Source organism: Pinus tabuliformis, chromosome 6, assembly GCF_031772625.1.
Source record: "Pinus tabuliformis cultivar Carrire ecotype Pingquan chromosome 6, CPIR1, whole genome shotgun sequence".
Classification (NCBI taxonomy): Eukaryota; Viridiplantae; Streptophyta; class Pinopsida; order Pinales; family Pinaceae; genus Pinus; species Pinus tabuliformis.
In genome coordinates, this window is record NC_142292.1 from 1607930264 (window position 1) to 1607954111 (window position 23848).

At 37.6% G+C, this 23848-nt stretch overlaps 1 protein-coding gene across 1 annotated transcript in view; it reads left to right on the plus strand.

Annotated features, from left to right (window-relative positions):
* Positions 1-23848, plus strand: part of LOC149265032 (vacuolar protein sorting-associated protein 52 A-like) — a 296453-nt gene that overhangs the window by 25064 nt on the left and 247541 nt on the right. The window contains exons 2-3 of the mRNA XM_089429097.1: positions 85-148; positions 18048-18142. Of these exons, the coding sequence (XP_089285223.1) occupies positions 146-148; positions 18048-18142 (98 nt within the window). The 5' untranslated portion in view covers positions 85-145. The remainder of the gene's footprint in view (positions 1-84; positions 149-18047; positions 18143-23848) is intronic.

Here is a 23848-nt window from a genome sequence, read left to right on the forward strand (position 1 = left end):
ATTTATGATAGCATAAGAGTTATGCACTGTAGGTGTTGCTAATGGGACTGTTTATTAACTTGGTTGTAATTGAATTGAAAACAGGAAACACGTATAGTGTGCGAAGATAACGCACTGCAAGTGGATCAATAACCTTCATTTTGCAATGGTAGGCATTTCTTATTTTGTATTCCTTTTTCCCAAAAAATTAAATTTTAATTGCTGTACGAGTCCAATTTATTTTTTCTTAGTTTAACTAATGCTCGATAAAATGTATTATGATGTCTCATACTAATGTGTACAGGTGAAATGTTATAGAGGGTTTCCATCGATTTTGTAAGAGTTGATATGCTTATAGAATTATCAAATATGAATGAGATAAGAGTTTAGGGTGTAAACTTCTTGTTTTTCAATACACAATTGAAATGCATATAAATTGTACCTTTTTTGATTTTGGAATATGAATTGCGTTTGGGAATTACTTAGCAATCAGTTTGCCTAGAACCTTGTATGAATATTTAGGATATTCCTAGTTAGAAGTAAGACTATATAAAGTCAAAATTTCTTCCAAACTACTAGCTTAGGACATTATCATGCATATAGGTTTTATGCTATACTCAAAATATCATTTCATAGGATGGCGATAGAAACATGTATATAGATGTTTTTTATAGAAATGTATGAAACATAAAGCTTATTTGGGTGAAATAATATATTTTGACTCTAAGAGAATGTCAGTATGCTTAGTAGATGTTAGTAGCTGTTTGATCATTGGAAGGTTTAGTTAAGGCACCCGTTATCTGTAATTAGTTATTTATGTTTAAAATATTCCTAGAGTGATGGCTACAAAACAAGGTATAATGGTTATATATCCTTTTTAATGAAATAATAATGTAGAAACAAAACGTAATGCAAAAATCCTACACAGAGGCATTGGAAATAAAATATTGGTAACACAATATACTTGCTAAGGTTTGGATTAACAAGTACAAATGAGGGTTTGTGGACATGCATTGACTCTTCCCTTTCTCTTTTTCAAGAATTGTGTGCAGTCCCATGCAATCCTAAAGTGGCCCCTAATGTGAAGAGTCCTCTATGTGATAGGTAAAAAAGTTGAACCGCCAAGATGGATTAATACTTTTCTTGAATAAAGAATCACAATTTCTTTTTCTACTTGATTTTTAATTGCTAGTTTGTGAAATATATGTAGAAAGTGCAAGAACACACTAGATATGCTAGAACACTTGTGATGATGAGAGAACGTGGACAACCGATTTGAAACAAATGTATTTGCTACTTTTATAGCCTTAGATTATAGGATCATTGTCATGTGCTTTGTTCTTTTTTATTTTATTTTAATTATATTATAAATGCAACATATGTTACATAATAGATTAATACGTGTGTACATCAGATTGTCTCATCTAGGAGCCAAAGAGTGGTCATATGATATCCCCTTTCTAACATATGTGTCATACTTGTTGCTTGCTAGTACTTGTTACAGATGTAATGCCTATTTTTAGCTGGGTGCCCCACACTGCGAAAATGTTAAGGTAAGGTCAACTTTAGAGGGTCACATATTTAGATGTGGAAATCCAATTTTGCTTTGGGCTCTTCTTGGTTGGACGATAATTCTTATCCTCAGTTATCGAACTTTGTGACAAATTTTGTACTATAAATATGTGTACATATGCAATACGAATTGAGCAAGTTTTGGTGTGGAATTTCTTTTGTTTTCTTTTAAACATTCTATAGGATTGGCTGCGAGCATGTGGGATGAAAATTTGGGTGAGAGAGGGTGCAGTCTGTTGTAGAATGTAACTAGGTTCGGTCTTCATAATGACATGATCTTTGTAAAGGATGTAATAAAGAGAACAAAATTATTTTTGTATACCTTGCTGCATGGGTTTCATAAGCAAGAGGTTTATTTATTTATTAGTGGCTCCCATTGAGAACCTTAGGATTTATTGATATGTCAAAGAGTCAAGTCATGTATGAAGCAGCTCTTCTTGAGCATAAGAAAAATATATTTGTGTCATAAACAATGTCAAGTAGCCCTCCAAATGACAAGCACCATCCTCTCTGTCATGTCGGCTTGGAAATTGAATTAAAAGGCAGCCATGTTGACTCAAATAATAGACACATCGGTTCAGCAATACAAGTCGGCTTATTTATGGAGACAGAACCACTATATATACCCCATTAGGGTCTCAGAACTTCGCAGAAACCTCTGCTACTTCGGATATATCTGAAATTTTGCTAATAATCTCAGTGATATCTCAGACAAGTAATGGAACAGAAATCTCGGATGAATACTATATTGCAGTGTTACAGTTGAAGGAGGAGACTATAAGTTTTTGGATGGATATGATAGTCTTGGCATAATGAGAAGGAGCAGTGATGACAGTGACAAAGATAATCACGGTTTCAACTATTACAGTCTCGGCATAATGAGAAGGAGCAGTGATGACAGTGACAAAGATAATCACGGTTTCAACTATTACAGTCTCGGCATAATGAGAAGGAGCAGTGATGACAGTGACAAGGATGATCACAGTCTCAACCTAATGATGATGGAAGGATCTCATAGTGACACACTTTATCTCGACTTATATTAAGGTGCAGTCATGATCTTGTTCTTGAAGGTTATGATCTCGATGAAGGTGCAAAGATAATCTTAGTGGTGATCTCAAGGAGCAGTCATGGTGCAGCAATGATGATCTTGGTGAAGCAGTAATGATGATGATGATCTCAGTAGTAAGAAGAGGATTGGTGTCTTGGTCTTGGAGTGGCTTGATAGGTCAAGGGTCATGGTCTTGGTATTCGTCAATTGGAATCTCTATAAGAAGAATTTTGAATGGGTTTTCCTCTCCAAGAAGGAGAGGTTTTGGCCCTGGCAGAAAGCCAACATCGTGTGTTCTTGTCTCCTTTGTTTTGGTAGCTATTTGATGAACTAAGAAGACACACTCTAATAATAAGTGAAGACTATGCTAAGAAGAAAAGTTAAATCTCCTCACAAATAGTTATCAAGCTAAGAAGAATCACATTAACTATAAGTGCCTTAGATACTTCGACATGGTATCAGAACTAAGGTGCTAAAGTCAAGGAAAGGGCAGCAAAAAGAGACACTTAAGGTTCAGATTCAAGAAGGGCATCGACACAAGTTGAAGGAATTGAAAGATCAGTCTTCAACAAGTAGTATACAACAACTGTCAACAAGGCAATTCAAGATCAAGTAATCTCAGATAAAGTGAAGTCCCAATACCATTGCTCAGAATTCGAATCACAGTCAAAAGAAGTACCTCTCACAGTTTCAGTGCTAGCCCCAAATTGGGTGTCATTACAATCTATGTCATACCACAGAGATATCAATAACTTAAGTCTGAAGCAGTTTCGATGCTTGGTATTGAACAATGCTCAAAGGCCTCAAAAATCTTTGCTCATGCTAGTCAACTCAAGCAAGGTTCTACTCCAGCAAGGAGCACTACAACAAGGTTACAAGGACATACAATCACATCATACATTACAACAATATCACTTCAGCAGGAGAACACAATGCCACATCTCGGATGGGCATCATGACAGTACTCTAAAATTCTTGATTTCGATTTCATACCCTCACAAGGAATCAAGTAATCTCAACATTTTATAAAAGCAGTAGTGCTTGGTGCTAAACAAGGCAAGGAAGTCTCAAGAAAAGTCTTGGAACTCAATTGTACCAGGCAGCTCAAGCAAGAATCTCATTGAAGGAGATCATTCAAGAAAGCATCAAGGTGAAGATTTCATCTTCACATGACAAGTAAGTATCTTTTCATTCTATATTCAAGTTTGGTTAAAATGACTTCATGATTGCAAGGACATCTATGAATTGGATGGGTTATCAAGATTCCTTGCATGAAGGAGGATAGTCATAGTCCTCTAAGAAGCTGAAGTCATTAAACATATCAATAGGTCTCCTCTGAATTTATGGAAAGGGATACTTATGAAAGATCCCCTCACATAGAAATATTGGAGACATCAAAGTGATGTAGATGATAAACTCATTCTCTAAAGATGCAATGAAGAAGGTCACATGAAATCTGATCTACATGAAAGTAAAGGGTATCAAAGGATGTAGGATATCTTCCATCTACAAGACCTAGAAAGGAAGATAACCATAATGCACTAACAAATAATCAAGGTAACAAATATCCATGGGATAAGAAGGTTATCTCATTCGAAAACTTATGGTCTCTATGCTAAATAGAGAAAGACAAGTGGATGACAAAAGTATTGAAGGGTAAAGGACTAAATCATGTGCAGAAATAAAAGGGAAGTTTGATCCTCAAACAAGGCAAAATAGGTATAGCTAAAATTATGGAAGCTCATATCACTAGATAAATGGAGGAAGCTAAAGAAAAGGGCCAAGGAAAGAGGGAGTAACAGATCTCTATGATTGGGATAATATCCCTTAGAAAAGGGTCCTATCAAAAGCTTCTATAAGATATGACAATGATGATAAGATGCATTGTAGCATCATGGAACCAATAGAAGCAAGGGCTCGTGACATCACCATGGGAATCATGAAGGACAAAAATCCATGATAGACAAAACACTAAGTCACCTGACACGGGGATTCGGGACACGTAGGATTCGAGATTCGTGGTGTCAGATTTAGACACGTTGATCCCCCGGAACAGGATACGTAGGATTCGTTATATATTATTTTATTTAAATATATATATATATATATATATATATATATTAAAAATTAGATATTTCTTACACAAATTTTAATTAATGATACAAATTTATTGATTTCAAATATAGATCTTCATCTATAGCTATTAGCATGCATAGTACATACAAAATTTAAATACATGTCAATCTATTATCTATTTCTTATGCTTGGCCCTCTTGCCACCACGAGAAATGTCTAATTTTTTAGTCTTGTTGGAAAATCAGGATCTTTGTCATTAATATCACCCTCTAAGCATTAATATCCAGAGGTATCTCTGTCATTACCTCTGTATCTGTATAGGGATCTTTGTCATTAATATCACCCTTTAAGCATTAACATAAGATAGAACAAGCATAACATGTCAAGTCAAGATTTTGTTTGAGTGATGCGTACATTTTTAGGAGGGTCATGATACAGGAGTTCGACAACCAATGTCACTAACATCAAGGTACATAGAGGGATTGGTGCTCTTGATTAAATACGAGTTCCATACCCTAATACATGACAAAATTCAATGGTAACATTGCAATCCCCCAATCCTAAAATCCTGAAAAATTGATAAGTCTGCTGAATTTTGAACGAAATCTAAAATTCTACTTTCTCCATATGAAATCCAATGAGGCCGGAACCACTCTCAAACATCCTGAGTCATTTCATGGTAATGTTAAAAATTTAACATTACCATGAATAGCATATCAATACTAGGGCCTAGACTTGATCATTAAGCTGCCAAAACGCTTGCCAAATGAAAATATGCGTGGCTGTAATGACCAAATGCGGCCTTTTCATACCCGTGCAGGTCACTTTTGCCGCCTAACGAGTCCTGGAAAACAGGACACGCTGCCAAAATTGTGACACGACCTCGGATTCGACGAGTCAGGAAAGGACACGACGTGTCATGGTTTTTGGACACGAATCAGGGCAGAATCGCGTCGGACATGCTGGATTCGGGATTCGTGGGGCCTATAGGACGAATCCAGTTATCTAGACAAAACATGAAGGATATAGCTCTTGGGAACCTCGGTGGACATTGAAGGAAAGGAAGAAGTCATCTAGGACAAGGCACATCATACATGAAGTCAAAAAGGAAACATCTACCAGTTGGGGATATACAAGATCCTCAAAATTCTCTAATGGAATCCTCATCGTAGGGTTCACTAATTTAGAGAGGAAGTAAGTGTTTCAACAAGAACTCCAACTTATGGAATCCATGAGATGATGATGTGATGAATTGAAGCATATCAAGGGATTGAAGAACTTTTCAATCAAGGAAGCTGCTGGAAGAAGCCTCGATGACTTGAAGGTAAAATAAGGTATGTATGCTTGAGTTTAATGTTATAATGTCATGTCATATGGTTGCAGGTAACATGGATCATTGCTTTTAGATAGAGAGGAGGAATGACCTGTTACAGAGTTTTGTGAACCCAACGTTTCGGACTGCCAAGTGAGTCCATCATCAGGGGATGCGACAATAGATATTCTTCAACATTAATGATGAATCCAAGAGCTATGTTAGGGTATATATATAGGTTATTAAGGATTGATGTGAGGAATTAGGTCGGCCATTTATTTATTAATTATTGTTATTTATTTATTAATTGGGTCGGCCATTTATTTATTTATTATTTTTTTTGTATTATTATTATTATTAATTTTTTATTTTTTATTATTTTTTTTATTATTATTTATTATTTATTTATTTTTAATTTATTTATTTAATTACTTAATTAATTTATTGATTTTTTTTTTTTTTTTTTTTAATTTATTATTTTTTTCTCTTCAAATACCCTATATTATTATTTCTATTCATATTACTATTACTATTATTAATTAATTAATTTTTATTTTTATTTTATTATTGTGTTTAATTGCTATTATTAAGTTAGGTAGGTGGATTAATTCCTTTAATAAATAGCTTAAAGGGATAAATCGATTAATTAATTTTATATTTTATAGGTTTAATTATTATGTTTACTAATTTCTTTAAATCAAATTAATTATTTTGAATAATGATTTACTTAATTTATTAATGTGTTTTAAATTAATTAATTAATTATTTAATTGTTTTAAATTATTTATTTATTTATTATTGTTATTATTTATTTATTTATTTTATTTTATTTTATTTTATGTTATATATATATATTTAGATTTTATGTTATATTTTTTTTTATTAAAATAGTTGATTAAATAATATTTATATTTTTTTTTATTATGCTTACTGATTTATTAATTTGATTACATAAATAATTAATTGATGAGATATAAATTAATTACTTAATTTATTATTTCTTGATTTAATTATTATATTAATTACTTAATTTAATTGTTTAATTATTATTTTTATGTAAAAATTATCAATTACTTAACTACTGTATTTGACTTAATTGATAGAAAATTAGCTTATTTTAATATTTACTAATATTTATTTATTTTCTTACCAATTAAAGTATTTATATTTGGTTAGTTGGGAAGTAATCTATTACTGATTTATGTTTTAATTAGTCCAATGATTTAATGTTTAAGGAGGATGATTAAGGAAAATTTCTTACTGATTTTAAGAGAGGAGGGAAGGTTAATATAAGGGATAAGAGCTGATTATTGTTTTTTTAAGATTTCAAGTAAAGGTTTCCAAGTGTTACTTAGTTTTAATCCATCATCTAGGTTAAAGTTGTTTTTCCTTTTTTCTATTTCAATGGCTTCTTTAAGAAGCATTGATCTTAAGAAGCATGATCAAAAGAAAAATGATCTCCTCCTCTAAAAGGATGCAGGAAGGCATAAGTCGTACTAGTTGAAATCAACATAATATGTCCTCATATGAAGTATGAGGTGATTGACTACAATAAAGAAACTCTGATTGAAAGCTACTGGGAATGGAATGTGTGAGGAAGAAAGAGATCGTGGGATATGCAACCATGATGAAGGCAATCAACATCCAAAACACTAAGAAGATTTGACTAGGAAATCTCCTGGAAAGATATGAAGACTCTGATGAAAGTCTGAAAAAGATGAGACCCTTGACAATGGATATCTTTGGGGTATGTGTGTCAATATGTATGCAGGATGTTGATACCTACAAGAAGATGTCATGATGAAGAGCCATCTCGTAAGGTATGATTTAATTTAATATGATGTTTTGATCTATTGAATAATATTTGGATAATGCAGAGCTACTTAAACAAGAGTTGTAAGTACAAGTACAATTAGCATTCGTGTGATGGATGGAAGAAGCATGATGAGAAAGTAGTCATATAACGAAGGTTCCAGATATGAAGAAGGCCACCTTCCATGAAGAAAGGAAGGACATGACGAACTAAGGAGGAAAGTGATCAATGGCTATTGCCCTACAAGGAGGAAGCACAACTGAATTTCATGACATCAAGAAGAGAAGTTGATCAAGTAGTTGAAGGACCCACAAAGAAGAAGTTGTTGATGTATAGAAGAGTCCCTAGCTTAGAGGGAGCTCTGACAAGTTCCTAATTAAAAGGAGCTTGGGCAGGTTTTTGATTAGAGGGAACTTGGGCATATCTGATCTGATGAGAGATAGCGCTGTCAGTCAAGGCCTTGCTGTGGAAACAATGTTGGTTACTATGATGCTATACAGATGGGTTACCAATCCGATTCTTCTTATGAGAAATTCTTCATATTGAGAATGACCAAGTACCATTATGAATACCTCCCTAGTTAAGAGGGAGTGTTGTAGAATGTAACTAGGTTCGGTCTTCATAATGACTTGATCTTTATAACGGATGTAATAAAGAGAACAAAATTATTTTTGTACACCTTGCTGCATGGGTTTCATGAGCAAGAGGTTTATTTATTTATTAGTGGCTCCCATTGAGAGGCTTAGGATTTATTGATATGTCAAAGAGTCAAGTCATGTATGAAGCAACTCTTCTTGAGCATAAGAAAAATATATTTGTGTCATAAACAATATCAAGTAGCCCTCCAAATGACAAGCACCATCCTCTCTGTCACGTCGGCTTGGAAATCGAATTAAAAGGCAGTCAAGTCGGCTCAAATAATAGACACATCGGTTCAGCAATACAAGTCGGCTTATTTATGGAGACAAAACCACTATATATACCCCATTAGGGTCTGCGCAGAAGGAGTGACAAAACTGAAATACATCTGAGATTTTCGAATAAGATTACAGGGTTTCAGAACTTTGCATAAACCTCTGCTACTTCAGATATATCTGAAATTTCGCTAATAATCTTAGTGATATCTCAGACAAGTAATGGAACAAGAATCTCGGATGAAGACTATGTTGCAGTGTTACAGTTGAAGAAGGAGTCTATAAGTTTTTGGATGGATATTACAGTCTTGACATAATGAGGAGTGGTGATGACAGTGACAAAGATAATCACAGTCTCAACTATTACAGTCTCGGCATAATGAGGAGCAGTGACGACAATGACAAGGATGATCACAGTCTCAACCCAATGATGATGGAAGGATCTCATAGTGACGCAATTTATCTCGACTTACATTAAGGTGCAGTCATGATCCTAGCATGGTCATGATCTTGTTCTTGAAGGTTATGATCTCGATGAAGGTGCAGAGATAATCTCAGTGGTGATCTCAAGGAGCAGTCATGGTGCAACAATGATGATCTCAGTGAAGCAGTAATGATGATGATGATCTCAACAACAAGAAGAAGATTGGTGTCTTTGTCTTGGAGTGGCTTCATAGGTTAAGGGTCATGGTCTTGGTATTCGTCAATTGGAATCTCTATACGAAGAATTTTGAGCGGGTTTTCCTCTCCAAGAGGGAGAGGTTTTGGCCCTGGCAGAAAGGCAACATTGTGTGTTCTTATTTCTTTTGTTTTGGTAGCTATTTGATGAACTAAGAAGACACACTCTAATAATAACAAGTGAAGACTATGCTAAGAAGAAAAGTTAAAACTCCTCACAAATAGTTATCAAGCTAAGAAGAATCACAGTAACTATAAGTGTCCTAGATTCTTCAACACAATCAACTTGTGGAGAGTATCACACCCCGAAAGTTTGTTTTCAGCTCTTAGTTATTAGAGGTTTGTGGCAGAGAAGAAAATAGCTTAAATTCATGCCTTGGAAATTGTAGCTATCTACACCAATTATCATTGTAAAGGAAAACTTCTAAGAATTGAGAGAAAATGTTTGATGTTAATTTTAGGCAACAATGGTATGTTCTATGCTTTAGAGCAATTTTACTTCAATTTCTTTATTAGCCCAGTATCAATATTCAGATTAGCAATCACATCAACATGATAGTAAAATGCAGATAGAACATAAACACAAACAGTAGAAAACAAGCCAAGACAAGAGGACACAAAATGGGACACCACCCAGGGACAAACCCTAATGTGAGGAAACCCTTGATCAAATCCTCTTTTAGCCTTCAATAGTTCAACAGAGAGAGATAGTACACTTTACAAATTTGATAATTTATAACAACAACAAAAGAGCCCTAACCAGAAAAGTCAACAATGGTCAACAAGGAAGATTTTACCCTCAACAAATCGGTCAACTTCAGTGAACTTCGACCTCCAAACAACAAGATAAAATAACCCTCAAAATAGTCAAATTCAACTCAGTCAAATCTGGTCAACAACCCACTTGTGGTTAGCCCTAGTTGCAGTCAATGCTCATCAACAGTCAACGTTTAGCCTCGATTTCTGTGCCAGAAATGCGGCCTGCCCAAATAGAGATAACCCTCCCAGAACGTAGTCAAAGGAGGTCAACGCATGTTGGTCAACGCTTGGTCAAACTGTCCAGAAATTCGATCTCCTAAAATTTCGCTCTCCTGAAATTTTGGCCTCCCGAAATTTTGTTCTCCTGAAATTTCGGACATTTGGAGAAAGGGAGGCCTAGAAATCCGTACCCAATCAATGAGAAGAGAGAGAGAGAAGTGTGAAGATGAGTGTGTCCAAATGAGGCTAAGTCACCTTTTTATATGCAACATTGAGGATGAATAAACATCACTGTTGGGCTTTTGAGCCTACATAAGTTTGCTGGCTGACCTTGACAATTTGACCATAATCAAAATAAATTCATAACTTCATTTGTACATGTCAGAATCAGATGATCTTTAGATCAATCCTACACTTCTCAGAGAGAGGAATCCAAGAAAAATATCAGCTGTCATAAATAAGATGACCCATGTGGAGTTTGGCCCTAGTTGCCAATTTTAACATTTGAGGACATAAATTGATAAAATTTTGGCATTGTTGTAGTAGGGTTTGAGGTTCGAATTGTTTTCATGAGAAACATCATTAAAACAGAAGAAAGGTCATTGAGGTAGGATCATTGGTAAGTGAAGCTTGTAGCTCCCGAAGAATCATTGTACATAAAATGCTACTGCTGAATTGTGTGATAGACAGTTCAAACTAGAGATGCTATTGGTCAATGTTCTTGGAGAGATGGTTTTGTTGTCAGCCATTGCATTAAAAATGAATTAAAAAATTCTTTTAATGTGCACAACTGACCAAGATGGATTTTATGGGATAAGAAAATAAAGCAAGCCACAATAGCTATGTGGGAGTGCCAAAGGCAACTCTTAGGTTCATAAACAAATACAAAATCAAAGTGGAATGTAAAGGGGTCAACTTAGAACACGAATCTTGAAATAGATACACATTATTATGCTAAGAGAAGAAGGAAAGGAGATAGCCACTATTTGGCACGAACAATAGAAGTTGATGAGGAGCTATCTTTGTTATCACTAATCACCATGATGGTACCAATGTGTAATGATCATAAATATGCATTATATTCTAATACATAATAGTAATAATAATAATACAAATTATTGCTTTATAGTGTGATGAGAGATCTTGTAATCCAGTCACTCATACTATTCAAATACAAATATATTTTATTTATCTTGAATGGATTTCCTTCCCCTCTCCTCTTTGGATTTGATTTTTTCATAGTTATTGAACAAGTTTGTTCGTAACATAAGACAAAGTAATATGATATCCTTTGGGGCATTGAACCTTAGTGGATTGGTCTAGGTAATCTTCGGTGGAGCTTGGGCGCTCCCTTTAGGAGCTCTCTCAACATTCATGGGCTGATTGGGAACGAAAGTGGTAAGCGGGAGTAGGAGTGACAATTTTCAGAAGCTTTTAGGTGGGGAGCGTTTTTTAATATAATATATATTTTTATATATTTTGATTCATATATGTCAACAAAAGCCCGTAGAATGATGAATTAGTTATAAAAAGCATAAAAACATGGATCAAACCATACAACATCAATCATCTAGTAGTTATAATTTTCATCAATCACTAGTCCACAAGTTACAACATCTTGATTCTCAACTTGTTGGGTTTGGACCCTGATTATCTTCCTAATTTTGAGGTCTTGTTTGAGTCGCGTTTGGATCACAGTCCCTGAAGAGGGGTGTGGGGGGGCTTGCGCCCCCTACCACTGTTGCAGGAGGGTCCAAGGGGGGGGGCAACAACAACCTTTGAGCCCCCCTTGGTGGGGGTTCGGGGGCAACAGCCCCAAAATGAAAATTTTAGAAAATTGCCTCGTAAATATTGTAATTTTGTAGTCAATCTAGATTGTTCGTTAGGCGGAAGATTTGATAGTAGAAGTTATGTTAATTTAGGGCTTTTTGCCCTAGAAGGCAACCCTTGGTTTGTATGAAGGAATTGTATTGCTGTTGGGTATTATTCTATATCTATTCTTATCTTTTGCTAGCACTTGATCATAGGTTTTGAGTCATACAATGTTTTTCATCACATGGCATAATCTTGTAGAGATGCTTTCTTACACAATATATGAACTATTGTAGGTTGTTTTACAATAGGAGCACGTAAAATTTGTTGTTCCAACCCTTTTCCTTCTCACCAGCTTTGTCACATACTTTTACAAGGGTGTTGAATAGTAGAGTGAAGTTTTTTTTTGTGAAGAAAAGAAAAGAAATCTACCAGGGAGCGATTTTTTTTGTGTGGAAGTGCGCACCTTGGGTCAAATGAGTTGGAGGCATACAAACCCTTCAAAACATGGGCAAAATAACCATTCATGGTTCACATTTTTTTCCTTGTATGAACAACTGAAGCATAGTTGTGGGGAGCGCCCCCCCCCTCGAACTCGCTCCCGAATCGCGTTCCGGCGGGAGCGGCTCCAGAGCACGCTCCCTGCCATTTTCGGGAGCGCTGTAGGGAGCGGTTGCTCCGTCGCTCCCGGAGCGAAATCTTAAGCTCGGGAGTGATCGCTCTCGGGCATTAAAAAAGCTCTGGGAGCGTTTCGAGCAGCGCCGGGAGCGATCCGGCGGAAAAAGAAATCCGCGGACCTAAAAAAAAATTTGTTTTAAAATCCCAATGGGCCTAAAAAAACTTCATTATCACTTCATTGAGTTGAGTTTGTTGGAGAGAAAGAGCAAAGGAGCAAGGAGAAGCGAGGAGCAAGTGCCGAGGAGCGAGGAGCAAGCCCGCAGAGGTAAGTAACTTAGTAATTTAGTTAGTTTAGTTTAATTTAATTAGGTAGTAATTTAGTTAATTTAATCTAGTTTATTGAGTTTAAAAATCATGAATTTAAATTAAATTAATAAATTAAATTAATTTGCAGATTCAAGAATCAAAACCCTACAAACATCAAACACCATGGACCTGGCTATATTTCTTGGCATTTTCCTCTTCTTGGTCCCTTTTATGGTTATTATGGTGCTAGAGAGTAGGAAACGGAGGGGCCAAATTGAAGAGGGGGATGAAGAAGCTGGAGAAAGTCGAATTGGTGAAAACCCCGGTGAGGAGGAGCTAGAGGAGGGTGAACATGACCCTCAAAAAACTAAACAAGACCAAACCCCATTGTGGAAATATGTTAACAGGGCTGAAACAGGGAGAGGGGGTGGAACCACTAAATTTCATTGCCCCCATTGCAACACTGATTACACAGGTTCATACACCCATGCGGGAAAAGGCCATGGGATGGAGACAAACAAATAGGAATCAAAACTTGTACAGCGGTGTCAGCAGCGGATAGAGCCAAATACATAAGGGAAGAGGAGGAAGCCCAATACAAATCAAAAAAATCAAGGGGTTTCTTTGAACCAAGCTCACAATCACAAAGAACTCCTTCAGCATCCTCCCAAGGGAGTGGATATGGAGGCACAGGGTCATCATCTTTAAGGCGTAGAACCATGTCAGATTTCCTTAATGAGGGGTGTAGGAATGATGTGGATTCAAAAGTTTACAGGTTTCTCTATGCATGTGGGATACCATTCAATGTTCTTCGCTCACCTTATTGGCACGAAATGGTTTCTGCCATAAATGATGCCCCTAAAGGATACAAGAACCCTGGGTATGACAAGGCAAGAACCGTTGGCCTTGATCATGAAAAAGCAAAAATATCACATTCTTTGAATAGAATGACAAGTTCTTGGACTGACCATGGGGTATCCATTGTATCTGATGGATGGACAAATGTAAAAGGCAAGCCATTGATAAGTGTTCCTGCTATGTCTGTTAGTGGTCCCATCTTTCTAATTGCACATGATTACTCAGACAAGTTCAAGACCGCCATCAACATTGCAGAAGCATTACTTGAAACAATTGAGCATATTGGGCCATACAATGTCATCCAAGTCATCACTGATAATGCTCCTAATTGTAAGGCAGAGGGAGCAATTATTGAGGATAAATACTTCAACATATTTTGGTCTGGATGTTTGGTTCACATATTGAACCTTCTGTTGCATGATATTGTCAAGAACAAAAATGAACAATACCAATGGATTGGTGATTTGTACAAAAAGGCAAACAAATGATAAAATTTAGTACAAATCATAGCAATACCCATGGCCTTTTCTGCAGTCACTCGAGATTGGAGTTGTTGAAGATTGCAAAGACCAGATTTGGTAGCTATTACCTCACTTTCAGGTGCCTTTTGAAGGTAAGAGAGGCATTGGCTAGCATGGTATCAAGTCCACATTGGCAGGTATTAAAGGAAAGGGCTACAAATGCAGCTGACAGGGGAGGTTTTGAAATGATGGAGGAGGCCGCTCTTGATGGTCAGTTTTGGACAAGTGTGAGGCAAGTATTGGATTTCACCAAGCCCATTTATCACATGATTCGGTTTGCAGATACAGACAAACCAGTGATTGGCGAGGTGTATGAGCAGATGGATACCATGTTGGGGGAAATAAAAGATATTGTTCATAACAGAGATCCCGACTTGTACAAACTGATTCACGATTGTGTGTGTGAACGGTGGAATAGACTTAATCTTCCACTACATTGCTTGGCGTATATCCTTACAACAAAATACTACTCTACATCTTGGTTGGGCCAACCTGCAGCAGGGGGTGGGGTTAGGACCGAACCCCATTTAGATCCAGAGGTAACTAGAGGATATTTGGAAGCATTAGAAAAGTTGGTACCTGACAGGGAGGAATGTGCAACTGTGCGCTTTGAAATAGGCAGATACTTCAGTGGCACTGGTTTGTATGGTAACTTCCATGCAATGGACGACAGAGATAGATTTGATACTCTCACATGGTGGAAAACATATGGCGGCCAGGGACTTTTGCCAAAATTGGCAAAAAAAGTTCTTTCACAGGTTGTAAATACTTCTTCTGCAGAGAGGTGTTGGAGCACCTACAGCTACATACATAATGTGAAAAGAAACAGACTCAATGAAAATCGAGCAGAAAGCTTGGTTTATGTGCACTACAACTTGAGGTTGTTGAGTCATTACTGTGATCGGGCTTATGAGGATCCCACATATAAAATTTGGGACAATCACCCAGAGGATGACAATTTGGAGGATGGCATTGTACATATTGAAGAACTGGAAGAGGAACTTGTAAGGGATGAAGATGAAGCAGCTGCAGCAGCCATGCCACCTCCACCTCCACCTCCACCATCCAGTAGCAGTGCTCGAGGTCCGAGTCTTGTTCCTTTGCTGTCGCCACCTCCATCTACACCCTCACGTGGAGGTTCTAGTTCTGGTCGTCGGTCTGTGCGGGAGACTCCTAGAAGACCACCACGACCTGCTTATACTCCTGGAGACTCTCGTGGCAAGGGCCACATGTAGATTTACAATTTACTTGTCTTTTTTAGTTTCTATTAGACTTTAGTTTTCATAACTGTTGAGTTTTGAGTCCTTGACTCTTGACTCTTGACTCTTTCATATCATAATGATATTTTTTGTAAACAATATATCACTGTGACAATGAAAATTTGAAGTTTGAAGTTGGGCCTTGGCAATTATAACTCATTGGTAATGATTGTGAATTATGAATATGATGCTTCGTGAAAGACTAAAGTTGTTTCATTTCATTTCATTATTCATGTTTCATTTTATAAATTTATAACATTTCATATCATGTTAACAGTTAGAAGTTAGGACTTAGAAATATCTTAGATATTACTTCTTGTAATGGTTAAACTTAGCTTACAAGTACAACTTTGGTGATCAATGATGATAAATGTTATTGAACTTTCAATTTTGAAAGCTTGAAGTTGAAACTTTAAGATTGAATTTGATGAATCATGATTCATGATACTCAATATGTTGCAGTTGTAATATGTATTTTACTAACTTGTGGACATGGTTGATGACGATTATAATTTCTAGATGATTGATGTGATATGGTTCAATGATCAATCTATGTTTTTTTATGTTTTTTATGTCTAATTCATCATTCTACATGTTTTTGTTGACATATATGTATCAAAAATTAAAAAATATAAAATATATATATATTTTTAAAAAATCGCTCCCGGATTCGCTCCCAAACCGGGAGCTTCTGAAAATGGTCGCTCCCGCTCCCGCTCCCCGCTCCCAAGCAACATGGAACTGAAGTATCAAGGAACTTGTGGAAATTCCAAAATTGGGAGGAGAGCGGTTCGCACTATGAGGAGCAATGCCTTGAGAGGAGTGAGAAGGATCCCTATATTGGCATTACCGAGCGTTCAACCTGCCATTGGTTTGTGAGGTTGAAACTTGGGGTTGTGAAGCCAGAGTTTCTATGCTGTCTAAGCATTATTGGCTTATAGATTCTTCCTCACTACGTGGGTCCATGATCTTGGAGGAGTTCTAGAGTTCACTATATTCATGACAGTTGGAATCAAGCTCAGGAGATGTTTGATCAGAACCCAAGTATGGCCAGTTAGAATTGGTCCCTATTTTAGAAGTGTGGAATTGTGCAGAAGAACTAGCATGGACCACACATTGAGTGAGCAATCCACTGTGCAGTTGAAAGTGGCAGACAACACTGTTGTAGATGTGCTAATATACAACTTAGTGTTTTACAGTACTGTGACCAGGCCACTCATAATGAAGTTTGATTACATTCATTTTTGGTTGTGCAGTGTAGTGCTCTGATCTCATCACATATGCTACAACAAAACAATGTGGAGTATGCTGGTGTAGATGGAAAACTCAGGAGGACGGTGCCCATAATTCCAATGGTCATGATGGACCAACTCTATTACAGTACTGCGACCAGGTCACACATAATGAAGTTTGGTTACATTAACATTTTGTCATGCAGTGTAGTGCTCTGATCTCATCACAGACGCTACAACAAAACAATGTGGAGTATGTTGTTGCAGATGGAAAACTCAGGAGGATGGTGCCCATAATTAGAATGACCATTGTGGATCAACTCCATAACCTTAAATGTGATAACAAAACAATGTAGAGTGTGCTGGCATAGTTGAATAAGTTGAATAACTCAACAAAATGGTGTATGGAATTTAACAGTCACTTCAGTCCTTGATGCAACCTACTTATACCATTTTTAATCTAGTTTTTCATGAGCAAACTTTTTTCCACACTAACAATTTATAATCTTGGATTGAGTTCCCATCTTAAGCTTTACTTATCATCGAAATACTTGTTCAAACCATTGTTTTCTTGTGGATCCTTTTCGTTTTGTTGCACATCAAGCCATTCTTAGTTATGTGAGCTGTAATACACTTGAAAGTTGAAATTGAGCATTACTGGTCTTCACCTACTAATTGACAGTGCTGATCTCTCTATCTTTGTGGTGTTTCATTCATTTCACTATGTTACACATGATCTTAAAGTATTCACTTCTATTTTGCAATACAAATGACTATTTTCAAGATGATCATATATAAAGAGATCTTCTGATCCAAATCCTGGAAAAATATTTTGAATACACGTGTCCAATATTATCAGAAACTGCTAAATTTTACTTTACACATTGGCAATACCGAATGATGTCACATAATTTGGTATATCGTTTTTGGGCAAATTAATAAGTTTACTTGGCATGCATTTCCAATTTTCTTGCGTATATTTATGTGTTTGCTTACTTTTCCTGTTAATTGGTTTACAAGGATTAGTTGTTCTGCTGCGATTATCTTACTCTTTCTTTAATTGGACAGACTGAGTTAAGAAGTGGAACAGAAGAAGTGCAAAAAGGAGCAATTCAAAAAACTGTCTCAGCCGGAGATCTCACTTTTGGGGATAATGTTGACGGGTAATCATCCCCTTCTCATATAATTGTTAATTTTCTTGGCTTTCTTCACTCACAAGCGTCTTGCTGTTTACCAAGGATCACCAATATTCCCCAGGTGTCTATTATCTCTCCCCAGGTGATCCTAGCTGCCATATGAGCAGTTGAATAACTTGAATGTTCTCCTGTCTCTCACATATCTTTGAATGCTTGTTGTAGGATTAGATAATTTTATTAATTTCCAACAAATGACCACAAAAGTAGGGTCAATGGGACTGCTGAGTACAAATGTATTAATACAAAGTGGGAGCGCAGACACAGCTCCTAAATAAAGCAAGAAGCAGGAAGTAAGAGAAATAAAGTGAGGTAATGCCTTAATCTAAGATCTAAATAGAACTCTCATGTCTGAATACAAAGACTGGGGAGAGATGAACACAAAAACTGGAATACAAGGAATGAGTGGGACTCAAGGTCTGCTAGGAACTGCTCTCCTACCATCTGAGGCCAAATTGTGGAAACTCTGAATAGAATACCGTCTGGAAGAAGAGGAATTAGAAGATAATCTGGACCGTGTACTCTGCTGCTGTCTGGACAATGTTGCCTGCCATCGAGGCTTGGGTGTCCTCTCCTGGTTGTGAGGGGTCTGGAATGGCCATGTCTTGAGAATCACTGAGAAGTGGTGAAAGCCCCCATTGATCGAGAGCCAAGCTTCATATTACAAATCATGTGTCTATTGGTACCTTTGGTAGGTAGGAGCATTAGGAAGGAGGAGGTGGTCCTCTAGTAGGATGCTGGTCTAGGGGGTGGCCAGAGAGTATTGGACCGGACTTTGAGGGCCTCTTGCATGTAAAGAACTAAGCAACTTTGGTCATGGTACCTGGAGAAATTGGAAAGTGACCATGACTTCCAAAATAGATAGTGAAACTACCCTTGAACCTCATAGTAGAGGGAGCAGCGAAAGATGAAATGTTCCTTAGTTTCAATGCCTTGAAGATGGTGCAATTGATAGATCTTGTTTGACTATTTGCTATGGTCATTTGTCTCCACCTAAAGCCTATGGGAACACACTTTGGATTGGCCCAGGGGGATTTGGAGGGCATGCATCCAATGATGATGGGTGTACGAAGGTTGGGAAATAAGTTCACCTTTCAGCTCCAAGAGATGCTCTACATGAACGACCATCATTCAGGCCAACTCGCTTGATGACTCTATCCAATTGCTCTGTCTGTAGTACTTATATATTTCATCGTGGGTTATCTTATTCAGTACCTTTGTAGTAGGTAGGAGGCAACCAGACACTTCAAGTGGGTATTTGAATTGAGGGAGGTGGTTCGTTCAATAACTCATAAATGCCAAAAGATTTGAAAACTTTGCAAACTAATTGTGAACCCGTCCAGGGGGGTAGGCTAGCCAATGCAATGGCTTTTGAGGAACAATCAACTAGGTATGGCTAGTGGTTTCTGTCCATAGTTGAGTCTGCATAGCCCCAAAGACAGTGGAGGAGATAGGGTTGAAAAGGGTCTTGATGTGAAAGGGTGGGGGGGGCACCAAACCTAATAAAGGGTGATAGGTGTGGGCATTGTTTATTTGTATTTAATGAAATGCCGCAAGAGAAGGGTTTGCACCTTCTCAACAGTGGTCCGTGTTGACTCTTTCAAACTAGGCCCCTAGACCTCCAATTTGTAGAGAATTGTGGCTTGAATAATGGAATCCATGTGAACCATCTTGGATGAAATGTCCTGGAAGTGATGATGGAAGATCTATCTCTTGAGTGGAGCTAAGGTTCCATAGTAGTTATGTCTCAAACTAAAATGAGGCCCTAAGAACTAAATCCCCTTGTATGCCTTGGAACCTGTGATCTTGATTTCCTCCCCTTTACAGAATGGTAATCTAAGAAGACCTTTTCAACCCATTGAAGATTGTAACCTTGGTTTGACCTAGATTAACCGTCAATTGTCTAAGGTCACAGAAGAGGGCCATAGAGTCCAACTATCTCTGTAGTTCCTTTAGGGAAGAGGCTAGGATGGCCATGTCATCAACCAAATGAAGAATACGAATTAAAAAAAGAGGCACTTTTCACCATCTTAGATGTGCTCATTGAGGAATGATTCCAACTCATTGATGTAAATCTCAAACAGAAGGGAGAAAGCAAGCACCCTTGCTTGATCCTAAGAGTACTCATGATGAAATCTAGCACTTTGTGCGCTGTGCAGAGCTGACCCAAAACAAGCTTGTAAGGGTGCATAATGGCTGCCATGAGAATATTATAAATTCTAATATCTTCAAGTCTCTAGAATAAAGGCACTTGTGGGATCAAGCCAAAAGGCTTTTCAAAAGCCTACAAAGCAACAACAGACTTGCAAAGAGTGATGCCATGTCTCCTAAATGATGGTTGGAGCGTGATTATGTGATCAATTGTTTTGTAGGCGGGTTGAAAACCCACTTGCCCTTTTTTCTAATGAGCCTTTTTCAATATTTGTAGCACCGTTGGCTCATTGGAATCTTTGATAAGGGTTTGTAGCATATATCTTCAAGAATGTATGATCAACCATAACCATCATGTAGTTGTTAGGATTTGCGTTGGAGCTCAATTTGTGAATTGGGTGGATGGTATGGTGGGTCTAAGTTGGTGGGAAACATATGCTAACGACATGGTTAAACGAGTCAATAATGTAAGAATCAAGGGGATGAAGCCATGTCTGAAGAATTCGACTTGAAAACCCTCCTCTTTCATTGCTATACTGGTGGTCATAACTCTTGCTGTCTCTTTGATATCTTTATAAGAGAATAAGTAGCAAGGTTTTGGGGGGCGAGGTAACCTTGGTTCTGTGTTGCCTAATTATATTATATAGAGTAGAAGTATGGTTGAACATGGAGCTAGCATTGAGGTTTGAGGGGAGGGGGCAGTGGTGAGGTAAAATGGTGTGCTAGAAGGTTTTGGGGAAGTGACGAAGTGGAGCACACAATTCATGTCTCTTATGTTAGATATAGAGGCGTTCCTTGTGGTGAAGGAGGTAGTGTTAAGAGTATTAGAGATTGAGGTAAGAAGAGTGATTATGAGGAAAGAAAAGTTGAAGTTGGTTATGGAGAGCTTTACAGTCCTTGTTATACCACTAGTTCATGGGTAATACCTAATTTTGGGAGAGTGGGTTGTTGGAAATACTGAGAGGGGGGTGAATTAGTATTTTCTTTCAATTGTTATTGTTATTATTAATAGAGAAATGTATAAGTATAATTTTATTGAGTAAAATAATAAATATAGTATAAATGTGTTCCAAGCTCCAACTTGGTTTTGATGAGGCTCCGACCTCTAGGGCTTTGACCATATCTTGTCAAGGCACCAACCTTGGATTTAGGGGCACCAACCTTGGATTTAGGAGCACCAACTCCAAGGACACCAATCCTTCCAATTCTGAGGCACCAACCCTATCTTTCAAGATGAACAGGTTAAGATATTGTCCTCTCGCACTGTCTTCAGCTTCCTTCTTCGCTCAGCCTTCGGCTTCTACTGTACCTTCTGCGTTTGCCAGACCTTAGGCTTCTACTGCACCTTCTGCGTCTGCCAGACCTTCGGCTTCTACTGCACTGTCTGCATCTGCTAGACCTTCGGCTTCCTCTGTTTCTTCAAGTTCACGAGTTGTGAACTTTCCTTGTTCTCTGTGATAGATGCCTAATACGCCTGAATCATATAAAGCGTTTCAACTTGTATATGTATATATGTATGAGTTTTGCCAATGAATCGAAATGACACGTTCAAAGGTGGAGGGGCCGACTTGTGATGTCGCATATTAAAATTATATCAGAGAGGCCCTTTTTTTTTAATATTCATCCAATAGACTTGATTATTCACGGAAACCATATAAGAGCTGCTATACCCACATGGAGGTCCCACATGCCACGTCATCACCTTTAATCCCGCAATTGCAATTTCATGAGAATCGGAGTCATTCCTTTAATCCTGTAATCGCAACTTCATAAAAATCGGAGGTTTTACAAGTGTGCACATGCTCTGTCTTCCGATGGAGTGGATGCGATATTCAATGAACTGTTTTTAATGAATCCATCGGGTCCACAATATTATCGCAATCGGCAGTTTGACATTCCTTTGAACTTTGCGATTACTGCGGATGCGATATTTAATTAAGCCATGCTATAATGCTGCAACAGGTCCGGGTGACAACCCTTTATGATTTGTGTAACTTCCGATACCCGGACGCGATACTACATAAAGGTGTATTTTAATGGAGCTGTCGGGTCCGCAGTAATATCGCAATCGGTGTTTTAACGTGACATCCTTTAAGACTTACGGTACATAACTTCCGACGCGGCGGACGCGATATAACATAACGGTGTATTCTAATAGAGCGGTTGGGTCCGCATATATATCGCAATCGGTGATTTGAACATAACATCTCTTTATGGCTTGCGATTATGCGACGAATGCGATATTGTATGGGGTTCTTACCATAACCTGTTTCGGGTCCGTAGTACATATCGCATTGGGGGTTTTGGGTAGTGGCACATAATAGACCGTTGGTAAAGTCGCTGATATTATATATTGTCGAAAGGGTTCCCATGGTTTATTACTTCCTCCGATATGGCTCCTCCGACGTTTTCTTCTTTGCTCCTCCGATATCATTGTTTCTCTTTGTTCTGTCGACGACACTTACCCTTGGGCATATGCGATAACCTGCTTCCTTGATGGCTTCTGATGAACTCTTCCTCTTACTCTTTGGCTTCATGGCTTCTCCTCTTTACTCTTTCTCCTCTTCTGATGGCATCTGATATCTTTCCTCCTCGGTTCCACTGTTTCTATTATGTTTGTATTCAATCCTTGGATCCTCCATGAGTAGTATTATGATCAATGGCCATCAATGGGCAACCACACATGTCACAAGAATTTCCCATCACAAACACTACCATATTGACATCAACGGAAAACTAGATTAACAATCTCCCCATTTGTCATTGATGGCAATATTCTTCTTCTCTCCCCCTTTGACATCAATGGCAAAAAGGTGCACAAGAACTCCCCTCTGTCGAATTGCTCCCCTATCATGCAACATCTTTATGAATGAACTTAATGTGATGCTAGAGAAATAACCCTCTTCTTTTGGCGAAGATTTTCAAATGCTTCTCGAGGAAGAGGTTTTGTGAAAATATCAGCTATATGCTCCTTAGTATTGATATATTCCAAGTTGATGTTTTGTTCAACTACTTGTTCACGAAGGAAATGATACTTGATTGGTATATGTTTGGTCTTTGAGTGCATCACTGGATTTTTGCTGAGATTGATAGTTCTTGTGTTATCACAATAGATGGTGATTAGTTGATTGGTACCTATGTTGACATCTTTCAGAGCTTCCTTCATCCATAATATTTGAGTACAACAATCTGCAGCAGCTATATACTCGGCTTTAGCTGTAGATAGTGATATGGATGTTTGTTTTTTGCTGAGCCAAGATACTAGACAATCTCCCAGGAAGAATGCATTTCCACTAGTACTTTTTCGATCATTGACACTTCCGGCCCAATTAGCATCGGTGTATGCAGTCACAATAAGAGTTGAGCTCTTAGGGTACCAAAGACCAAAATCAGGAGTTCCTTTCAAGTATCTGAGAATTCTTTTTACAGCCAACAAATGGGATTGTTTAGGAGCTGATTGAAATCTTCCCACCATTCCTACTGCTTGCATAATGTCAGGTCTCGTAGCAATTAAGTATAGGAGGG